This window comes from Garra rufa, chromosome 3 (genome assembly GCF_049309525.1).
Source record: "Garra rufa chromosome 3, GarRuf1.0, whole genome shotgun sequence".
NCBI lineage: Eukaryota > Metazoa > Chordata > Actinopteri > Cypriniformes > Cyprinidae > Garra > Garra rufa.
The window spans coordinates 34,779,011-34,794,984 of record NC_133363.1 but is presented as its reverse complement, the minus strand read 5'-3'; the positions used below and the strand labels follow the sequence as shown (position 1 = coordinate 34,794,984).

General features: G+C 36.9%; 1 protein-coding gene across 1 annotated transcript in view; it reads right to left on the bottom strand.

Annotated features, from left to right (window-relative positions):
• Positions 1-15,625, bottom strand: part of otog (otogelin) — a 48,355-nt gene extending 32,730 nt beyond the window's left edge. Inside the window, exons 1-16 of the mRNA XM_073836604.1 lie at positions 15,598-15,625; positions 11,550-11,648; positions 11,304-11,461; positions 8,889-9,010; positions 8,551-8,759; positions 7,668-7,798; positions 7,452-7,558; positions 6,610-6,719; positions 4,922-5,047; positions 4,711-4,819; positions 4,558-4,604; positions 3,261-3,406; positions 2,155-2,287; positions 1,275-1,473; positions 1,078-1,202; positions 775-987 (exon numbers count right to left, since the gene is read on the bottom strand). Of these exons, the coding sequence (XP_073692705.1) occupies positions 775-987; positions 1,078-1,202; positions 1,275-1,473; positions 2,155-2,287; positions 3,261-3,406; positions 4,558-4,604; positions 4,711-4,819; positions 4,922-5,047; positions 6,610-6,719; positions 7,452-7,558; positions 7,668-7,798; positions 8,551-8,759; positions 8,889-9,010; positions 11,304-11,461; positions 11,550-11,648; positions 15,598-15,625 (2,062 nt within the window). The remainder of the gene's footprint in view (positions 1-774; positions 988-1,077; positions 1,203-1,274; positions 1,474-2,154; positions 2,288-3,260; positions 3,407-4,557; positions 4,605-4,710; positions 4,820-4,921; positions 5,048-6,609; positions 6,720-7,451; positions 7,559-7,667; positions 7,799-8,550; positions 8,760-8,888; positions 9,011-11,303; positions 11,462-11,549; positions 11,649-15,597) is intronic.
• Positions 15,626-15,974: the final 349 nt, after the last annotated feature.

Genomic DNA, 15,974 nt, shown 5'->3' with positions numbered 1-15,974 from the left:
CAGTGGAGTGTTGCAATGATGTTTGTCTTTTTGTAGGTTTCTTCAATCACCACATATGATCATGGAGCTCAACTAGAGTGACCATCAGGTTCTTGGCCACCAGTCAGCCCTTCTCCATCAATTGCTCAGTTTGGCCAGCTCTAGGAGTCATGGTTCTTTTAATCTTCTTCCATTAAAGGTAATGGAGACTACATGCTTCTGTGAACCTTCAATGCAGCAGAATTTTTTCTGAACTCTACTTTTCTGTATGTTTCTGAGCTTAACAGGCAGTTTGTTTTACCACAGGGCTTGGTTTTTGCTCTGATATGCATTTTCAGCTGTGAGACATTTTATTAAGACATGTGTGCCTTTCTAAATCATACCCATTCAATTGAATTTGTCACAGGTTAACTTCACTCGAAGTGTAGTAACATCTACTAGCAATATAAATGCTCCTGAGCTAAATTTCAACTGTCCCAGATAAGGGTATGAATACTTATGCAATAGAATCATTTAAGTTTTTTATTTGTAATAAATTTGCAAAAGATGTTAAAACTTGTTTTTTGCTCTGCCATTATGATGTATGGAGTGTAGAATGAAGAGGGGGGGAAATATTTGTTTTTGCAGTTTAACATAAGGCTGCAACATAAAACATGTAAAAAATGAAGGGGGCTGAATACTTTCGCAATGCATTGTAAATGTAAACCTGGTGAGCATATGACACTTCTTTCAAAACCATAAACTAAACCTAAATTTTTAAATAGTAGTTAATAAATGTGTAAGTGTTAGACTGACCACATTCAGGCAGGTGTGAGCGGAACTCAATGATGACGCCGTGTCTCCTGCAGGTGCGGGCATAGTGAGCGAGAATGGAGCAAAGACATGGTGCTCCACATTTGCAGACGTCTGCACGACACTGTAGTTGGAAACCCATCGGACTCACATAGTCATGACAGGCAGAAAACACCTCTTGTGTCAGCACATCACACTTCTCCACTGCATAAGCGGCTGAAATCACACAGACAGATGTTCAAGCCATACAGATCCCCTCAAAATCTAAAGATTGGTGGTTTATGCATAACAAGGTTAATGTGTCACCTGCTTGCTGGTGTGTGTCACATGGGTCAAGTTGGGGTAAGCTGGGCCGCGGCACACATGCTGAAGACACACGCCAGGCATTTCCAAACAAGTATGGTGTGCTTTCAATCATGCCAGAGGGCGCACTAGAGAAGCACATCAACAAAATTCACTCACAAATTGAAGAAAGGTTAGAGAATAAGTGCTATACAGAAAACAGGAAGTAGAGTGAAACCCACAGGAAATCATCCTGAATGTTGCCGTTAAAAGTTCCGCAGAGCCCCACAGTATCATCTCTCCAGTGCTCCTCCAGCTGCAGGTACAGCCTGAACTCCCTCCAGTTATACTGCAGCCGCAGACCCTGCGATGACGTCACCTGAACAAACATGGACGACAGCTCCTGGATCTGAAACACATCTGAGAAGACATCACTATATTAAACACATGAAGGTCTATGAATGAGACGCACAGTTTCGCACAGTTTAAACTTTTTTATTGCGTATAGTTCACCCATAAATTAAAATTGTCATCATTTAATCGCCCTATATTTTGTTGCAAAACTAGACAATATTTTTATCTGCTAAACAAAAGAATGTTGGTAACAAAACAACTTTGGTTATTACTGACTTTCATTGTATGGACAAAAACCACTGATGTCACATGGACTATTTTAACAATGTCCTAGTAGTTGTGTTGTTGTCTATGCAGGGTCAGAAAGCTCTCGGATTTCATCAAAAATATCTTAATTTGTGTTCCTTCTTACAGGTCTTACAGGTATGGAACGACATGAGGGTGAGTAATTAATGACAGAATTTTTATTTCTGGGTAAGCTATCCCTTTAAGTACTAAAACATACCATTTAGGTACTAATGTGTTCATGTAAGGTACTAATATGCACCCTTTAGGGTCAAATTTAGATTTTAAGTACAAAAGTGAACTATTTGAAAAGGTATCACTCCAGTGTTACTGAAATTCATGTACCTTGATATTTAGATGTACTCCAAGATTCTCTCAATTTCAGTGTCTAAAAAATCCATATTAGTACTTTTTGGTACATTTCTGCACATTTTCATGTCAACTCATTACTTATTACATTACCATCTGAATACGGCAGTGAGATCCTGAACTGGCTGGCCAGAAAAACCTCTCCACTATGGCTCATTGTGATCTCAGTACGTGGATCCTCATCAACCACCAGGTTGACTGATTGAATACAAGCACCGTCCAGATTCTGCACACATTACAAAGCAACACAGAATCAGAGAATCAGAATGTCCTATACCAGCACACATAATATCAGCAGCTATAGAACTACTGCATCGAGCACAAAGGATGAATGTCTGCACATGGACACAAACCTATCGGTTCATCTGTTTCAATTTTGACTAATTCAGTAATCATGTAGTTTAGGAATTAAGCATTTATGCTTGTGAATGAGTTACTGAGAGCTGTTCACAGGAGATAAACCACTCGGTCTCTGAATCACTCCATTCAAGGAAATGATGGACGCTACCAACAGGCCTATGTGAGCATCTTTCACCAGTCGCTTTACTGAAATACATCTCTTGCTCTGTCTTCTCTCTCTCTCTATCAGCAACTACAAAGTCTCTGGCTCTGTCATTTAGAGGCTCAGATAAGCAGAATAGCTTGTTCGGAGTCCAGACAGTGACACTATACACCAGACTGCTCTCTGTGTGTTGAGTTTTAGCATCAGCAGGTCTGGGCTTTAGGAAAGGAAGGCTTTGAGGAAGAGTATCTCTTCATGTTTTGTATCGTTTCATGTTTTATCTGTCAAAGCTAAGCAGGGTCTAATCAAAGTACAAGCGCATCTTGGACTTTGTTTCATCTCAGCCCAAAAAAATGAAACTTTAGCCAAAAGAAAGACTGCAATTATTGAATTATTTGTGCCTAATCTAGCAACTAATTTAAATAAAAGACTAACAAGTCCAGTAACTCTAACTGCTAATATGCCAATAGCTTGACTAATCACACAAATCTAGAAGCTGTAATCTTAAGTCTGTCTACTGAAGCTGTGTTCCAGTCCCCAGATTACTCTTTAGATCACCACACTAGAGCAATTCTGGAACGTGATGAATAAAGCTTTGGCATGCTACATCTGGCATGCCTTAAGTCTTTTCTCTGTTGTGTGCTAATACTCGAGGTTTGTGTTGGTGCGGATAGCATGAAAGTGCACAGGGACTTACGGCTCCACAGGGCGCATTCTGAATGGTCACTGTGAACTTGCCCGAGTTTCTGCTCTTGGCTAAAACGTACTGGCACGTAGCAGGAAATGTGTAAATGCGGCCATCAAATGACTGGAAGAACATATCTCCTGTCACAGAACACTCCCCTGTAAAAAAATAAATAAATAAAAAAGAGTGGTTACAAAGCTGAATTTCTTTAAAAATCATTCTAATATGCTGATTTGCTGCTCAAGAAACATTTCTTACAAATTTTCAATGTTAAAAATGGATTTGCTGCTTAAAATCTTTGTGAAAATGTTATGCAATTTAACGCATCCTTGCTAAATAAAAGTATTAATTTCCTTAAAACGTTTGCCTTTCTATTAACATATTGTTCAAGTTATCAGAGAAAATTGTTGGAATGAGTTATTAAAGAGAAGTACACGACCAGTCAAATGTTTTTGGACAAAAAGATTTTTAATGTTTTTTAAAGTCTCTTCTGCTCACCAAGCCTGCATTTATTTGATCCAAAATACAGCAAAAGCAGTAATATTTTTACTATTTAAAAAAGTTTACTATTCAAAACTGTTTTCTATTTGAAAATATTTCAAATCAGAATTTTTAGCTTTATTACTCCAGTCACATGATCCTTCCAAAATCATTCTAATATTCTGATTTGCTGCTCAAAAAAACATTTATTGTTATTATTATGTTGAAAAGAGCTGAGTAGTTTTTATTCGCGTTTCTTTGATGAATAGAAAGTTCATAAGAACAGTATTTATCTGAAATAGAATTTTTTTTTTAAATTTTAAATGTTGTTATTATCATTTTTGATCAATTTAAAGTAGCCTTGATAAATAAAATGATTAATTTCTATAATTTCTAAATATAAAATATTCTAAATTAAAATATTACATGTTTTTATTTCAGATTCAGAAAAAAAAATTAATCAAAGAATCATGAATAAAAATGTAATCAACTGTTTTAAATACTGATAATAATAAAAATATGTATAAAAATAAAAAATGTTTCTTGAACAGCAAATCAGCATATTAGAATGATTTCTAATATCATGTGACACTAAAGACTGGCGTAATGATGCTAAAGACTGGCGTAATGATTTATTCTAGAATAAGATCTTTTATGAAATTACAAGCACTCTATGAGGATGGCAGAAATAGATTTGTTATGTTTGACTAAATAAATAAAATCTATATAATCACAAGATAATAAAATTGCAATAAAATGAAACGATGAAAATAGACATCATAAGGACACAGAAAATCTGAAAAAAGTGAATAAAAAAGCAGATAAACACCTGGGCAGCTGTGCTCAGTGCAGTTCCACATGCCCCCAACACATGTGCTGAGACAAGAAAAATGAATGCATATGTCAGTACCACACAAACATGAGCTTCAATGCTTCTTCATTCAATTAAGTATGTAGTGCATAAGAATATATAGTGTCTGACCAGTTGTTGCAGTCTTCCTGTACGGCATGTCCGGAGGGGTACAGCATGCCATGGTGCTCACAGGGACATTCTGATGCCTTAACACACACCCCATTCTCGTAGATCAAATCTAGAGACAATAAAATGATTTCATTATCTTCAAACATTCACAAATAACAAATGAATGCACATATAAAGCTTGAGATTAGTTTATTTAGTGTTATGGTACTACCATCAGGGCAGTAGCAGCCGTCCAAACACTGCAGCTTGCTGTCTATACACATGTGTTCGATCTTGCAGTGCATGGGGCAGCAGTTAATACACTCTCTGAAAAGAAGCTCGCTAGGGCAATCAACACCTACAGCCAAGAACAACACATAGTCTCATAATATGCATCTCACAGCAAAAAAATAATTTAACATTTAAATGGTCAAACTGCAAAAACACTTAAATATTTGACAATGTTAAACTACACAACATGAGCATCTTCAGGAGATAAAAAATAAAAAGTAATTAATGCAAACAATGGCTGATAATACACAGGCAATGTTGCTGTCAGTGGGCAACCAGGTAAGACACAGGGCCCGAGACCAATCTAAATTATACTGATAAAATTTGCTACCCATTCTTAATAAGAAAGTGCTCAAGCAACATTGCTCAAAAAATATTCTCCATCAAAATTGTTCAAAAAGTTGCCCTGTGTATCATCAGCCTAAAGTAAAATGTGTGTATATTGGTTTTACAGTTGAATACTCACTCAGAAAGAAAGCAGACTCAGAAATATATGTTTTACAATATTTACAGTACATTTAACTAGGGGTTGACCGATTATTGGCCTTGCCAATTACCGACGCCAGTATTAAGCATTTTTATGGTTATCGCATCGGTTATTTTCAAAACCGATTTGCCAAAAAAAATGTAAGCGTTTAAAGAAAGTTTTTGTCAGAGCCCATGTTATTCTTAATTCTGACATTATTTTTTCATTTTTGCACCAGACATATATATCGGTTTAAAATATCGGTTATTGGTCTACTTGATCTGTAATAATCAATATCGGCATCTGTCCTGAAAAAACACATATGTGACCCTGTACCACAAAACCAGTCTTAAGCAGCACGGATATATTTGTAGCAATAGCCAAAAATACATTGTATGGATCAAAATCATTGATTTTTCTTTTTTTGCCAAAAATCATTAGGATATTAAGTAAAGATCATATTCCATGAAGACATTTTGTAAATTTCCTACTGTAAATAAATCAAAACTTAATGTTTGATTTAGGGATGCACCGATACGAATCGGCCGATCATGCTTGCGCGTTTTGTCAGTAAAGCCGGTTCTGCAATCAGCGGTAAATGCCATCAGGTGCGTGATTTCAGCTGTTGATTTCAGCCGTTGATTTCAGCCGTTGTTCACTGACGAGCTGCGCACATTCACACTGATAATGAACATTGATTTGCGCAGCTCGTCGGTAAACAACGGCTGTGTGTAGTATATACGGCTCAACGTGAAATCACGCACCTGATGGCATTTACCGCTGATTACAGAACCGGCTTTACTGACAAAATGCGCAAGTGATCGGCCGATACGGATCGGTGCATCCCTAGTTTGATTAGTAATATGCATTGCCAGGGGACTTCATTTGGACAACTTTTCAAAATTTGATTATTTTGCACCCTCATCTTCTAGATATTCAAATGGTTGTATCTCGGCCAAATATTGTCCTATCCTTACAAACCATACATCAATGGAAAGCTTATATATTCAAGCTTTATTCAGCATAAATCTCAATTTCAATAAATTGACCCTTATGACTGGTTTTGTGGTCCAGGGTCACATATAATTCGAACACTACATTTAACACCTACACAAAATATACTCAAATATCTCAAACGTTTGTGTATTTGCAATGTAACCTACTGCAAACAGGAAATTGTGCTCTCCAAGTATGCAGTGGATGTCCAGCATGGGCACATGCTCTGGCATACTCTGTGAAAACCTGGCACACAACTTCACCATTGGGGCCAGCCCTGCACCAGGTGAAACAATTATACACACACAAGAGTTATATAGTGCAATAACATCAACATCATAACTATGTTTAGGATAACACTTTGGAAAGTAATATCAGTAGCTTTGTAATGTAGGTTTATACAGTCAAACCAAAATTTATTCAGACACCTTCTTCATGTCTCACATTATGACAGTTTATTCGCTAAAATTTAGAAAATGGTAATAAAATATGACAATAACTCAGAGTTAAACTTGTGTCAGAACAAATTAATCTTGATAATGTCAAATAACTTTGATAGAAAGGTATGTAATGGATTACAATCAACCAAAATTTCAGAAAATTATTGAACTGTCAGTATGACAATATTTACACAATTATCAATACTTTGTTAACCAATTACCAAACAATGCTTAATTTTCTTCAGTCTGTGGTGTAAAAAGGTTGCATTAGCAATTAAAGAAAAACACCTAGGCAAAACATGATCAGGTCAAAGTGTCTGAATAATTTTGATCCCAAATTTTTATAAATTTTACTGGTAGTCCACTGTATGAAGACTTTTTGGGTATAATATGTCACAGTTTACTTTATTTTGCTATCCTCACTAACATAAATTAACTATTGTGTCCTGCACCCACTAGTAAAAAAATATATAAAAAAATATATCTGGTGTCTAAATAATTTTTGGTTTGAATGTAGCTTTCCAGTAGGTGTGATAATGTCAGTAGTTCAGTGTTATGCCAGTACTTACAAACAGAGGTCATTGGAGCAACTGGCCATGTATGAATATGGACTGACAAACTCATGGCAAGACTGGAACGGTTTCTTTAGTAAGGCGGCACAAACTTCCTCCACTTTCTGCAGTGAAGAACCAGAGTCATTATTTACCAGATATACAGTGGTATATGAGGTTTTGGTTGGTGTGAGAGAACAATATACAGTATGTGTGTATTTTTGCGTGCAGTACCAATAAGACACGAGGGTCCTGCGTGGCACATGGCGAGGGGTAAAATGAGGGAACAACAGAACATCTGCCCAGCTGTGGCTCCTCCTCTGCCCAGCTGTTTCCAAACATAGCCAAATCCTGTGTGAAAACACCTGTAGAAAACAGCGATAAATGTGTTTAAGTGATGCATAATGTGTTTATGTGCTTTTATTTTAATCAGTGTCAGGATTTTAAAATGTAGACTGAAAAAAACTAGTGAAGAAGTACATTCAAGTACATTTAGTATGGTCGTTTCACAACTGCAAAGAAAAATCCATTAACACAATGAAATAAACATTTTTTTTTTTTTTTTTTTAAGTAGAAAAACTGAGAAAGTATTTTCTTGTTAAACATATTCCAATAATCTTTAATAATTAAAATAATTATGCATATAATTTTTTAAAAATCTTTAGATGCAGTATAGCATGCCACACCACAGTTGACATTACAACTTCATATAATTATATAATGTTAACTAAGCTTCATTAGATATTACCAGTCTGAATGTCACAAGCAAAAAATTAAAGATTTAATTTTAAAGGAATAGTTCCCTCAAAAATAATTATTATTTACTCACCCTATTGTCGTTCCAAACCCATCAAAAATAACTTAATTTGTGTTCTGTAGATGAACAAAGATCTTGGGGGTTTGTAACGACATGAGGGTGAGTAATTAATGACAGAATTTTCATTTTTGGGTAAACTATTTTTGGGCTTGATGTGAAAGAGTTAAGAACTAAATGTCTAACTGTAAAATCACTGTCATTATGTATTTATTAATGTTCAAATAATTTACTACGTTTGTATATTGCCAAATAAAATCTACAATTTCTAATCCTGATATAATCAAATTGAGTAAAACTTGCCATAGCTGGTCTTCAGGTCATCCTGAGTGTCAGCGTTGAAATTGCCACATAGTCCACAGGTGTGTCCTACAAATTCGGGACTCATCTTGATGTACACAGAGCCAGTGAACCCCTGCCAAGCCAGTGTGAAACCCTGTGGCTGTGACACTATAATGTAGTCAGAGATCCGCTCCAGCTCAACATCGTGGATGTGATGGGGCAGCTGCACACTACAAAGAGAGGATGTTCAGTTAGAACTGCACACACACATAAATTATTGAGCAGATTCTTTAAAAGAATGACTGAGATATCATAAGGTTAAGTGGCTAAGGGTGTGGTTGAATGTGAACGTCCATTACCTTTGACCCTTGAAAGTAACACTGAAGTTCTGTAACCTAATCTCTCCCTCCCACGGCAGGAAGAGGCTGATTGAACGTGTGCAGGAGTATGGGAAAGAACTGCATTCTGGGTCATTATGCACCTGCAGATCAATAATTAGTAATGAAGCATGATTATTCTTGCTAGCCATATTTAAAAAATGGAAAAAAAGACATCAATTTGAAGTTAGAATAATTCCAATGCTAAAATAGAGCGGAACCACATTATCACTAAAAATAAAGTGTCTGCAAATACAGCGTGCAGCTCTTAAGACGCTTCCTCTTCCACCATCAAAGAGTGGAGTCCTCTTATCCAGAGCAGCCGGGCCAATCCTGCTTAAGTTCTGCATTACTGTCGGCCATCCTTTCAATTCATTGATAAATGATATTGGCACTTAAGCTAATGGCCTAAAGAAACTCCTGGCTGAGTTAGCTCACCTCCTCTGGATTCCCATCAGTGAGTCTGGGAGAACAAAGCCAATTCTGTTTTGGCCCTGGCCGTAATTACTGTATTAAACTGTAATGGGAATAAATGACCATAATAATGAGATCACTTTCTCTATGAATGCCAATAAATATTTTCCTCAGGCAAGAGCTGTGGAGTACACACATACATCTACAGCATCTCAAAGCAAAGTAAAGCAGCCTGCTTAAAAACCACATCTAAAACTAACAGACTCTCAGAAAAAAAAGGTAGAAAAGTGGTCACTGGGTCAGTACCTCTTCAAAAGATATGATATGGTTTTGTATATAAAAAGTGTCTGGACTGAAACATATCGCTTTATTAAAACTGGTGCTCTGCTGTGCCAAGAGACATTTTGAAACATTTCATATTTGCACAGACCTTTTATGTCCTGTATATGTATTGCATTTATGTATGATAATCAGAACTGATTTCAGTGGGCAGGACTGTTTGAAGTTATTAATAAAGAAACATGGATGAATTAAAAAAGTAAATTGTGCCATACGCTTGAAGTTAAGAAATATTAAAAGTGCTATATGCTGAAAGTCAGAGCCAGTCTGCAGATTTGAGTTGACAGATTACATAGAAAATTGCATATAATGGCCAGTCTTCCTCTGTAAATGTAAGCTGTTTAGATTTTAAAGGGGCCATGAAATGCCTTTATTTTATTATTTTGTACTGTTCTCCGAGTTCCCTGTATGATGTTACCAAGATTTTGACATCAAAAAACATCATCATTTAGAAGTAATAGGCTATTTTCTGCCCTGTTTTAACCCCACTCATCAGAACAGTCGTGGTGGATTGTAAACACCCACTGCTGTGCTTGGCTAACTGTTGTGTATGATTGACAGCCTACATGCTTCACAGATGGACGCTGCTGTGATTTAGGTCAAAAACAGGTCATAAATACTCAGTACATATCAAACGATCTGTATAACAAAGCAAAAGTAACCACATAATAAAAACAGTTAACACTTGTGTCGACATTACTGTCGGATCCAATATAGCGGACCAAGACCGCTATAAAGATGGGTCTCGAACCGCTTCCAAACAAACTCTGGTGCAGTCTGAATGAAATATGAATGCAACACGGACCAAAGACTTCTAAACGAACCAAAAACAGGAAGTGATGTCAAGACGTGACGCTATGCGACATGATTTTACGCAGGGAACAAGTGGTGTATCCAAAACAGTATCATACATCACTTGAATACTTTCTCAAGCTCAGTGTGTCTATAACTACAGGACAGAAAGGTAAGTTCAATACCGACAGTCAACTGAAGTTTCTTTGTGAAGCTTCATTTGGCATATCTGTGCTTATAGGACTTTGCGGGTTACGCTAAACGTAATTCCTGTGAATAATTTGACATGTCTGCTGCTTCGGTTGTGCCACAAAGCAGCATCTGGTTACCGGCATGAACTGGCACCTGGTTTACTTGTGCACACCCTGGGGTACACCTTCAAAAACATACAGAATTGGGTGGGCATCTCATTTCGTAGGGGGATCTATCATCTATTTAAGATCTATCATTTGCTAAAACAATAGCAACCTGTATTATGACATAGACCAAGTTCTATATTAAAACAGATCATCAATACAACCTAAAATAATTTAGATAAATTAACTACATTAAAATAACATTTGCCTGATGCCCCCACACTGTGTAAACCAGGTCTGGTTTTATGGGGATTCTAGAGAGTGCTCAATCGAAAGTAAGAGCACTCTCAGTTGCAGCTGTAACAGCTCTCTAGTGCATATTTGTGTGTGCACTCTCACAGAGCTTCAAAGGTTTCTATTTACAACATGTTTTTGCAGCGTTGAGCAGTATAGCCAATCACAGACATATCTCACCGCTCAAATGGCTGTACACACTTCATTATAACAAATAAAAATAAATGTCTAATAAATGTTTATAAACATTATAATAAATCACCTGTATATGTACACTTGACCGAGTGCTGTCTTCACAGTCTCTCACTAATGTGTAGCTGCATTTTCCAGGGAAGTAGAAATAAAGTCCATCAAAGGTTTCATAGTTGTATTGTCCCCACGAGCGGCATGCCATCTCTCGCTCAAAGCCTAGGTTGGGGACTGAAACATTTTATCTATTATTTGTCATGCCAGAACTCAGAGAAGAAACTCAAAATGAGATTAAATTGCATGATCCACAGTACAGTACCTGTCTGGCAGTGTGTTCCAGTGGCCTGGTATAAAGTGCAGTTACAGGAGTCTGGATGGACACACCAACCTCCATTCAGACAAGGAGATGTACACTCACCTGTATGACAGAAATAAAGCACATTACATAGTTTGTCTTTCAGTGCATTTAAGCGTGGTATCTGGTAACTGAAGTGATCATTGAAGCATTAAGATGAAACCCGCTCTTGTGTGTAATGATGACACTCATCAGCCTGTTGAACAGATGTCTAGTGAAAGAGGGGGCAGACCCTCAAATTCTCACATTTCAAATGAGCATAACTCATTGTTTGTAGTTTGTCATTAAAAGAATTAGGTTTATGCATCACAAACGTGCACACACAGTAATTATTAATACGTTATGATACCTTATAATTATTACTAAATGGAATATACACTAATAAAGTTAGCATCACAAGCAAATTCTTGTACATCCACATTAACAAACACTTCCTTACAGATTAACCCCTATATGTGACCCTGGACCACAAAACCAGTCATAAGTGTAAATTCGTCGAAATTGAGATTCTTACGTCATCTGAAAGCCGAGTAAATAAGTTTTTCATTGATATATGGTTTGTTAAAATAGGACAATGTTTGTCTGAGATACAACTATTTGAAAACCTGGAATCTGCGGGTGCAAAAAAATCTAAATATTGAGAAAATCGCCTTAAAAGTTGTCCAAATGAAGTTCTTAGCAATGCATATTACTAATCAAAAATTTTTATATATTTATGGTAGAAAATTTACAAAATATCTTCATGGAACATGATCTTTACTTAATATGCTAATGATTTTTGGCATAAAAGAAAAATCGATCATTTTGACCCATACAATGTATTTTTGGCTATTGCTACAAATATACCCGTGCTACTTAAGACTGGATTTGTGCTCCTCACATATGTGCAGGTGACAACAATAAGACATATGCACAAAAAAGAAACACATAGAGCATTGTTCATCAGGGGGAATGTGCACAAAGACCCAAAACATTACACAAAGAGAGCACCGGGCCTCATAAAGTAGTGTAACATTCTGCTCAGTTCTTACCGGTGGCTCTGCGGGGTGATGGCTTCTGTGCTCCTGTTTGCTCTATTGATGATGTGTTGCTCTCTAAGGATCTCTTTGAAGAAAATAATTACAGTAATTAAAGTATAGTTAAATATTCATCCCACATTCAAATATATTACGAAATAAGGTAAGGTAAACTTTACTGTCCCACATGTAGGGAAATTTGTCTTGGGCCTATCACTCATGCGGCAGTCAGCTCACAATTAACACACAATTATCAACAGACACAAACAATAAAAACGAAACAATAACACAGCAATAAATAGATAAATAAATAAACCTGATACTGTAAAGGCCTGTTTACATCATGAGGGATAACTATGAAGATTTCTATAACAACGTCTATATTAGTGCCCACACCAGCGGCCATTTGTCTGGCTTCTGGTGTAATTCGCTTCCAGCTATTTTTAGCTGTACAAAACAGCTCATTTTGCTGCTTGATATTGCAAACTGGTGTGTCTACCAATTTTTTTTTTTTTTTTTGGTATTATCTTAATTATTGACACAGGTTTGTAGTGCAAAGAGTTTTACTGTTTACTGCACTTTGTTATTCTTCTCGTTATTTCCCTACAGTGGCTAATGAACCAGAAGTCTCGCACATTCATAGAAAATAAGGTGGATAACGTAATGTTTGAGTGTGTTAAAGTCAATTTTTTTGGGGGGGGGGTTTATTTACTGTAGTGAAAAAAAAACGTTTTGAAAGAGATTTCAACATCATTCCTATGTGCCGTTATCGTTATAGAAGTTTGCCTTTATGTCACGATTTGGTCAGTTACCCTGATGCGCGGCCATCATAGGTGTAATTTTACGGGTGGGACACTTTTTGCCAGCGTCGGTATTGTCCCCACCACTTTTCTAAACATCTCTCAGCACGGACGTACTACTGCTGATAAAACATTTGTTTCTGTTAAATAAGATGCGATCTAGCACTGGAATCTGTTTCTGAAATCATGCTGAACGTTCGTTGCGATGTTATTAGTGACGTAACGTTCTCAGTGCGGCTCGTGCTCAGTGTTCACATGCGAGTGCTTCAATCAATCGCTTCATGATGTTGCAGAGACTATCTATTCGTTCAAAAATACACACAAACGTGTCCCTCCTTTTGATATAGGACCACTGATGAACATATTTGTTCAAAAAATTCTACCACTAGATTGTTTGGGAATACAAATAATTAATGTGTATCTATGTATTCATTCACTGACATTAATTATCTCAGGGCTAATAATTAAGTATTATTATAGTACATGTAAGAGTCCAAGAGACCAGTTAGTCTAGCCCAAAACATGCCAATAATTGACCATTTTCAGCAGCAATAATGAGCAAAATATGCGAGTTCAGTTGCATCGTTTACGTTCAGTGCCGCCAGTATGGTCGATTGATGCCGCTTCTTGAAAACACATTACTCTAAAAGTTTGAAATTAAATACAAAGGCAGTGAGAATTTTGTGTTATTCTAACTGTTCGTTTAATTAGTTGACTAATTAAGTTTAGGTGAAAACCACAAGGTCTATCCTTCAACTACTTTAATTTGTTCTCATATATCGGATTAATTAAAACCTCCAAGAACTAATTTATCCCGAGACCCAGAAGCAGGACGCCACAGGGCAAATCTGAAATTCCAATCAAAGTCTTAATCTAATAAATCATTGTTCACTTGTACAGAACCTGGAAGCATGTGCTGCACATAGCCTAGCATGGATAAGAGTTTATTATTACCGCAGGAGGGGGGTACATGAGAGCGATTAGCGATTCACTTGACTTCAGAACGAAATAATTTTCTTATCTGACCGAAACCGTCTCTATTCTGCCCGCTTTTCCCCATCACACCTGATATCTGAGAGTTCAATAATTTTATGTAGCTTACGAGGCTGCAAAGGAGATGTATTCTGACATAATGAACGGGGCCAGTGTGTCTCGGTGAATAGCGGCTCTGGGGAACGGCCGCTCCAGCTTTACCAATCCTGAGCGCCCAGCGGACACCTGAAACCGCTTTACTGCCTCCGAAATGACGGCTTTTGTCCCAAAGAGCGCAACAAAGCCAGCACTGGGGGATGTGTTTTCAGTGTGCGAATTAAACAATGAATTTCAGGGGGGTCAACTTCTTTTAAAAGAAAATTCGCAAGGAATTTCTCAGGACGCAATCTGTCGCGTTCACCTTGTGAGACGGATCTTGTGCGCACCTGACACAATTAACCAAATGCAAAACAAACCAAAAACACGAATGTTATGTTAGTTTACGAGTTGTATTCTATAATAAAAACATAAAGACAGTGTTTTTGTTTTGATCATTTCGAATGCAAAGTGCTTGAGCAGCGTGTTGTGACTATATTGTTCCTTCTTCAACTGAACTAGTTTTTGCACTAGAAAATATGTACCCTGACAAACATGTATACTAACATTCGTGACTACTAAACGTTTGAAACCCCAGTAGAAATAAAACATATATACGCTTGCATGTAAAAAAAAAAAAAGAAAAAAAGAATATAGCCTAGACATTATGGCTCTTTACAAGCTTTCAAGCCTTAATTATGGGGTCAGACTCCCAAATCTCCCAAATTTGCACCTCCCTTTTCTTCTTCAATTATTAAACACATGCCATCAGTGAATCGGTGATAGTAAAGACTGATGCCATTGTTGTTCAAATCATAGGGTCATGAAAAAAATCTTCGACTCACTGAGCAAGGGGAGAAATTATTATTTTGTATTTAAAATTTAAAATAATAATTTAAACCGATTCCATTTTGTGCATATTGCACCTTAATTAACTCCCAGTTCATTCAGGTATTCATAGCATAACTTGTTTAACTTGACTTTCAAACTAGCCTTTATCATAGATTAAGAAAACACATCTTTTGCAAACACCTTGTTTTCTGTAATGTTATGCATTTAACCTCATGGCATTGCATTTAGCGCAGGTTTCCTGTGCGCTCTCTCAATGCATCGCTTCAGCTCTCCTACCTGCTCCGTTTGGGAAGCGGGATCCCATTTCTCCAGCATTATCCTGCTGCTTTCGCTGCTGCTGGGACACACAGAGAACAAGGAGCGGTTTGTTCCTCACACACAGCTAATCAGCACTTGTGTTAGACAGAAAAGCCAGAGACTCACAGGCGTTTCGACTGAGATTTGTCAGCCTGTTTCACAACTGTTACAGACCTGAAGACCTTTCACGTGATTTCATCAAACGTGCGGAAAATTAGCGCGGGTCAAGTATTGAGTCAGGATGTCAACATTTTAAAAATGCTTAAAATTTAGAAATAATGTTTATCATTACCAGTAAATAGATGTAGACTGTAAGTCAAAACGTTTTTCCTTCATAAACATAACTAAATAATAAT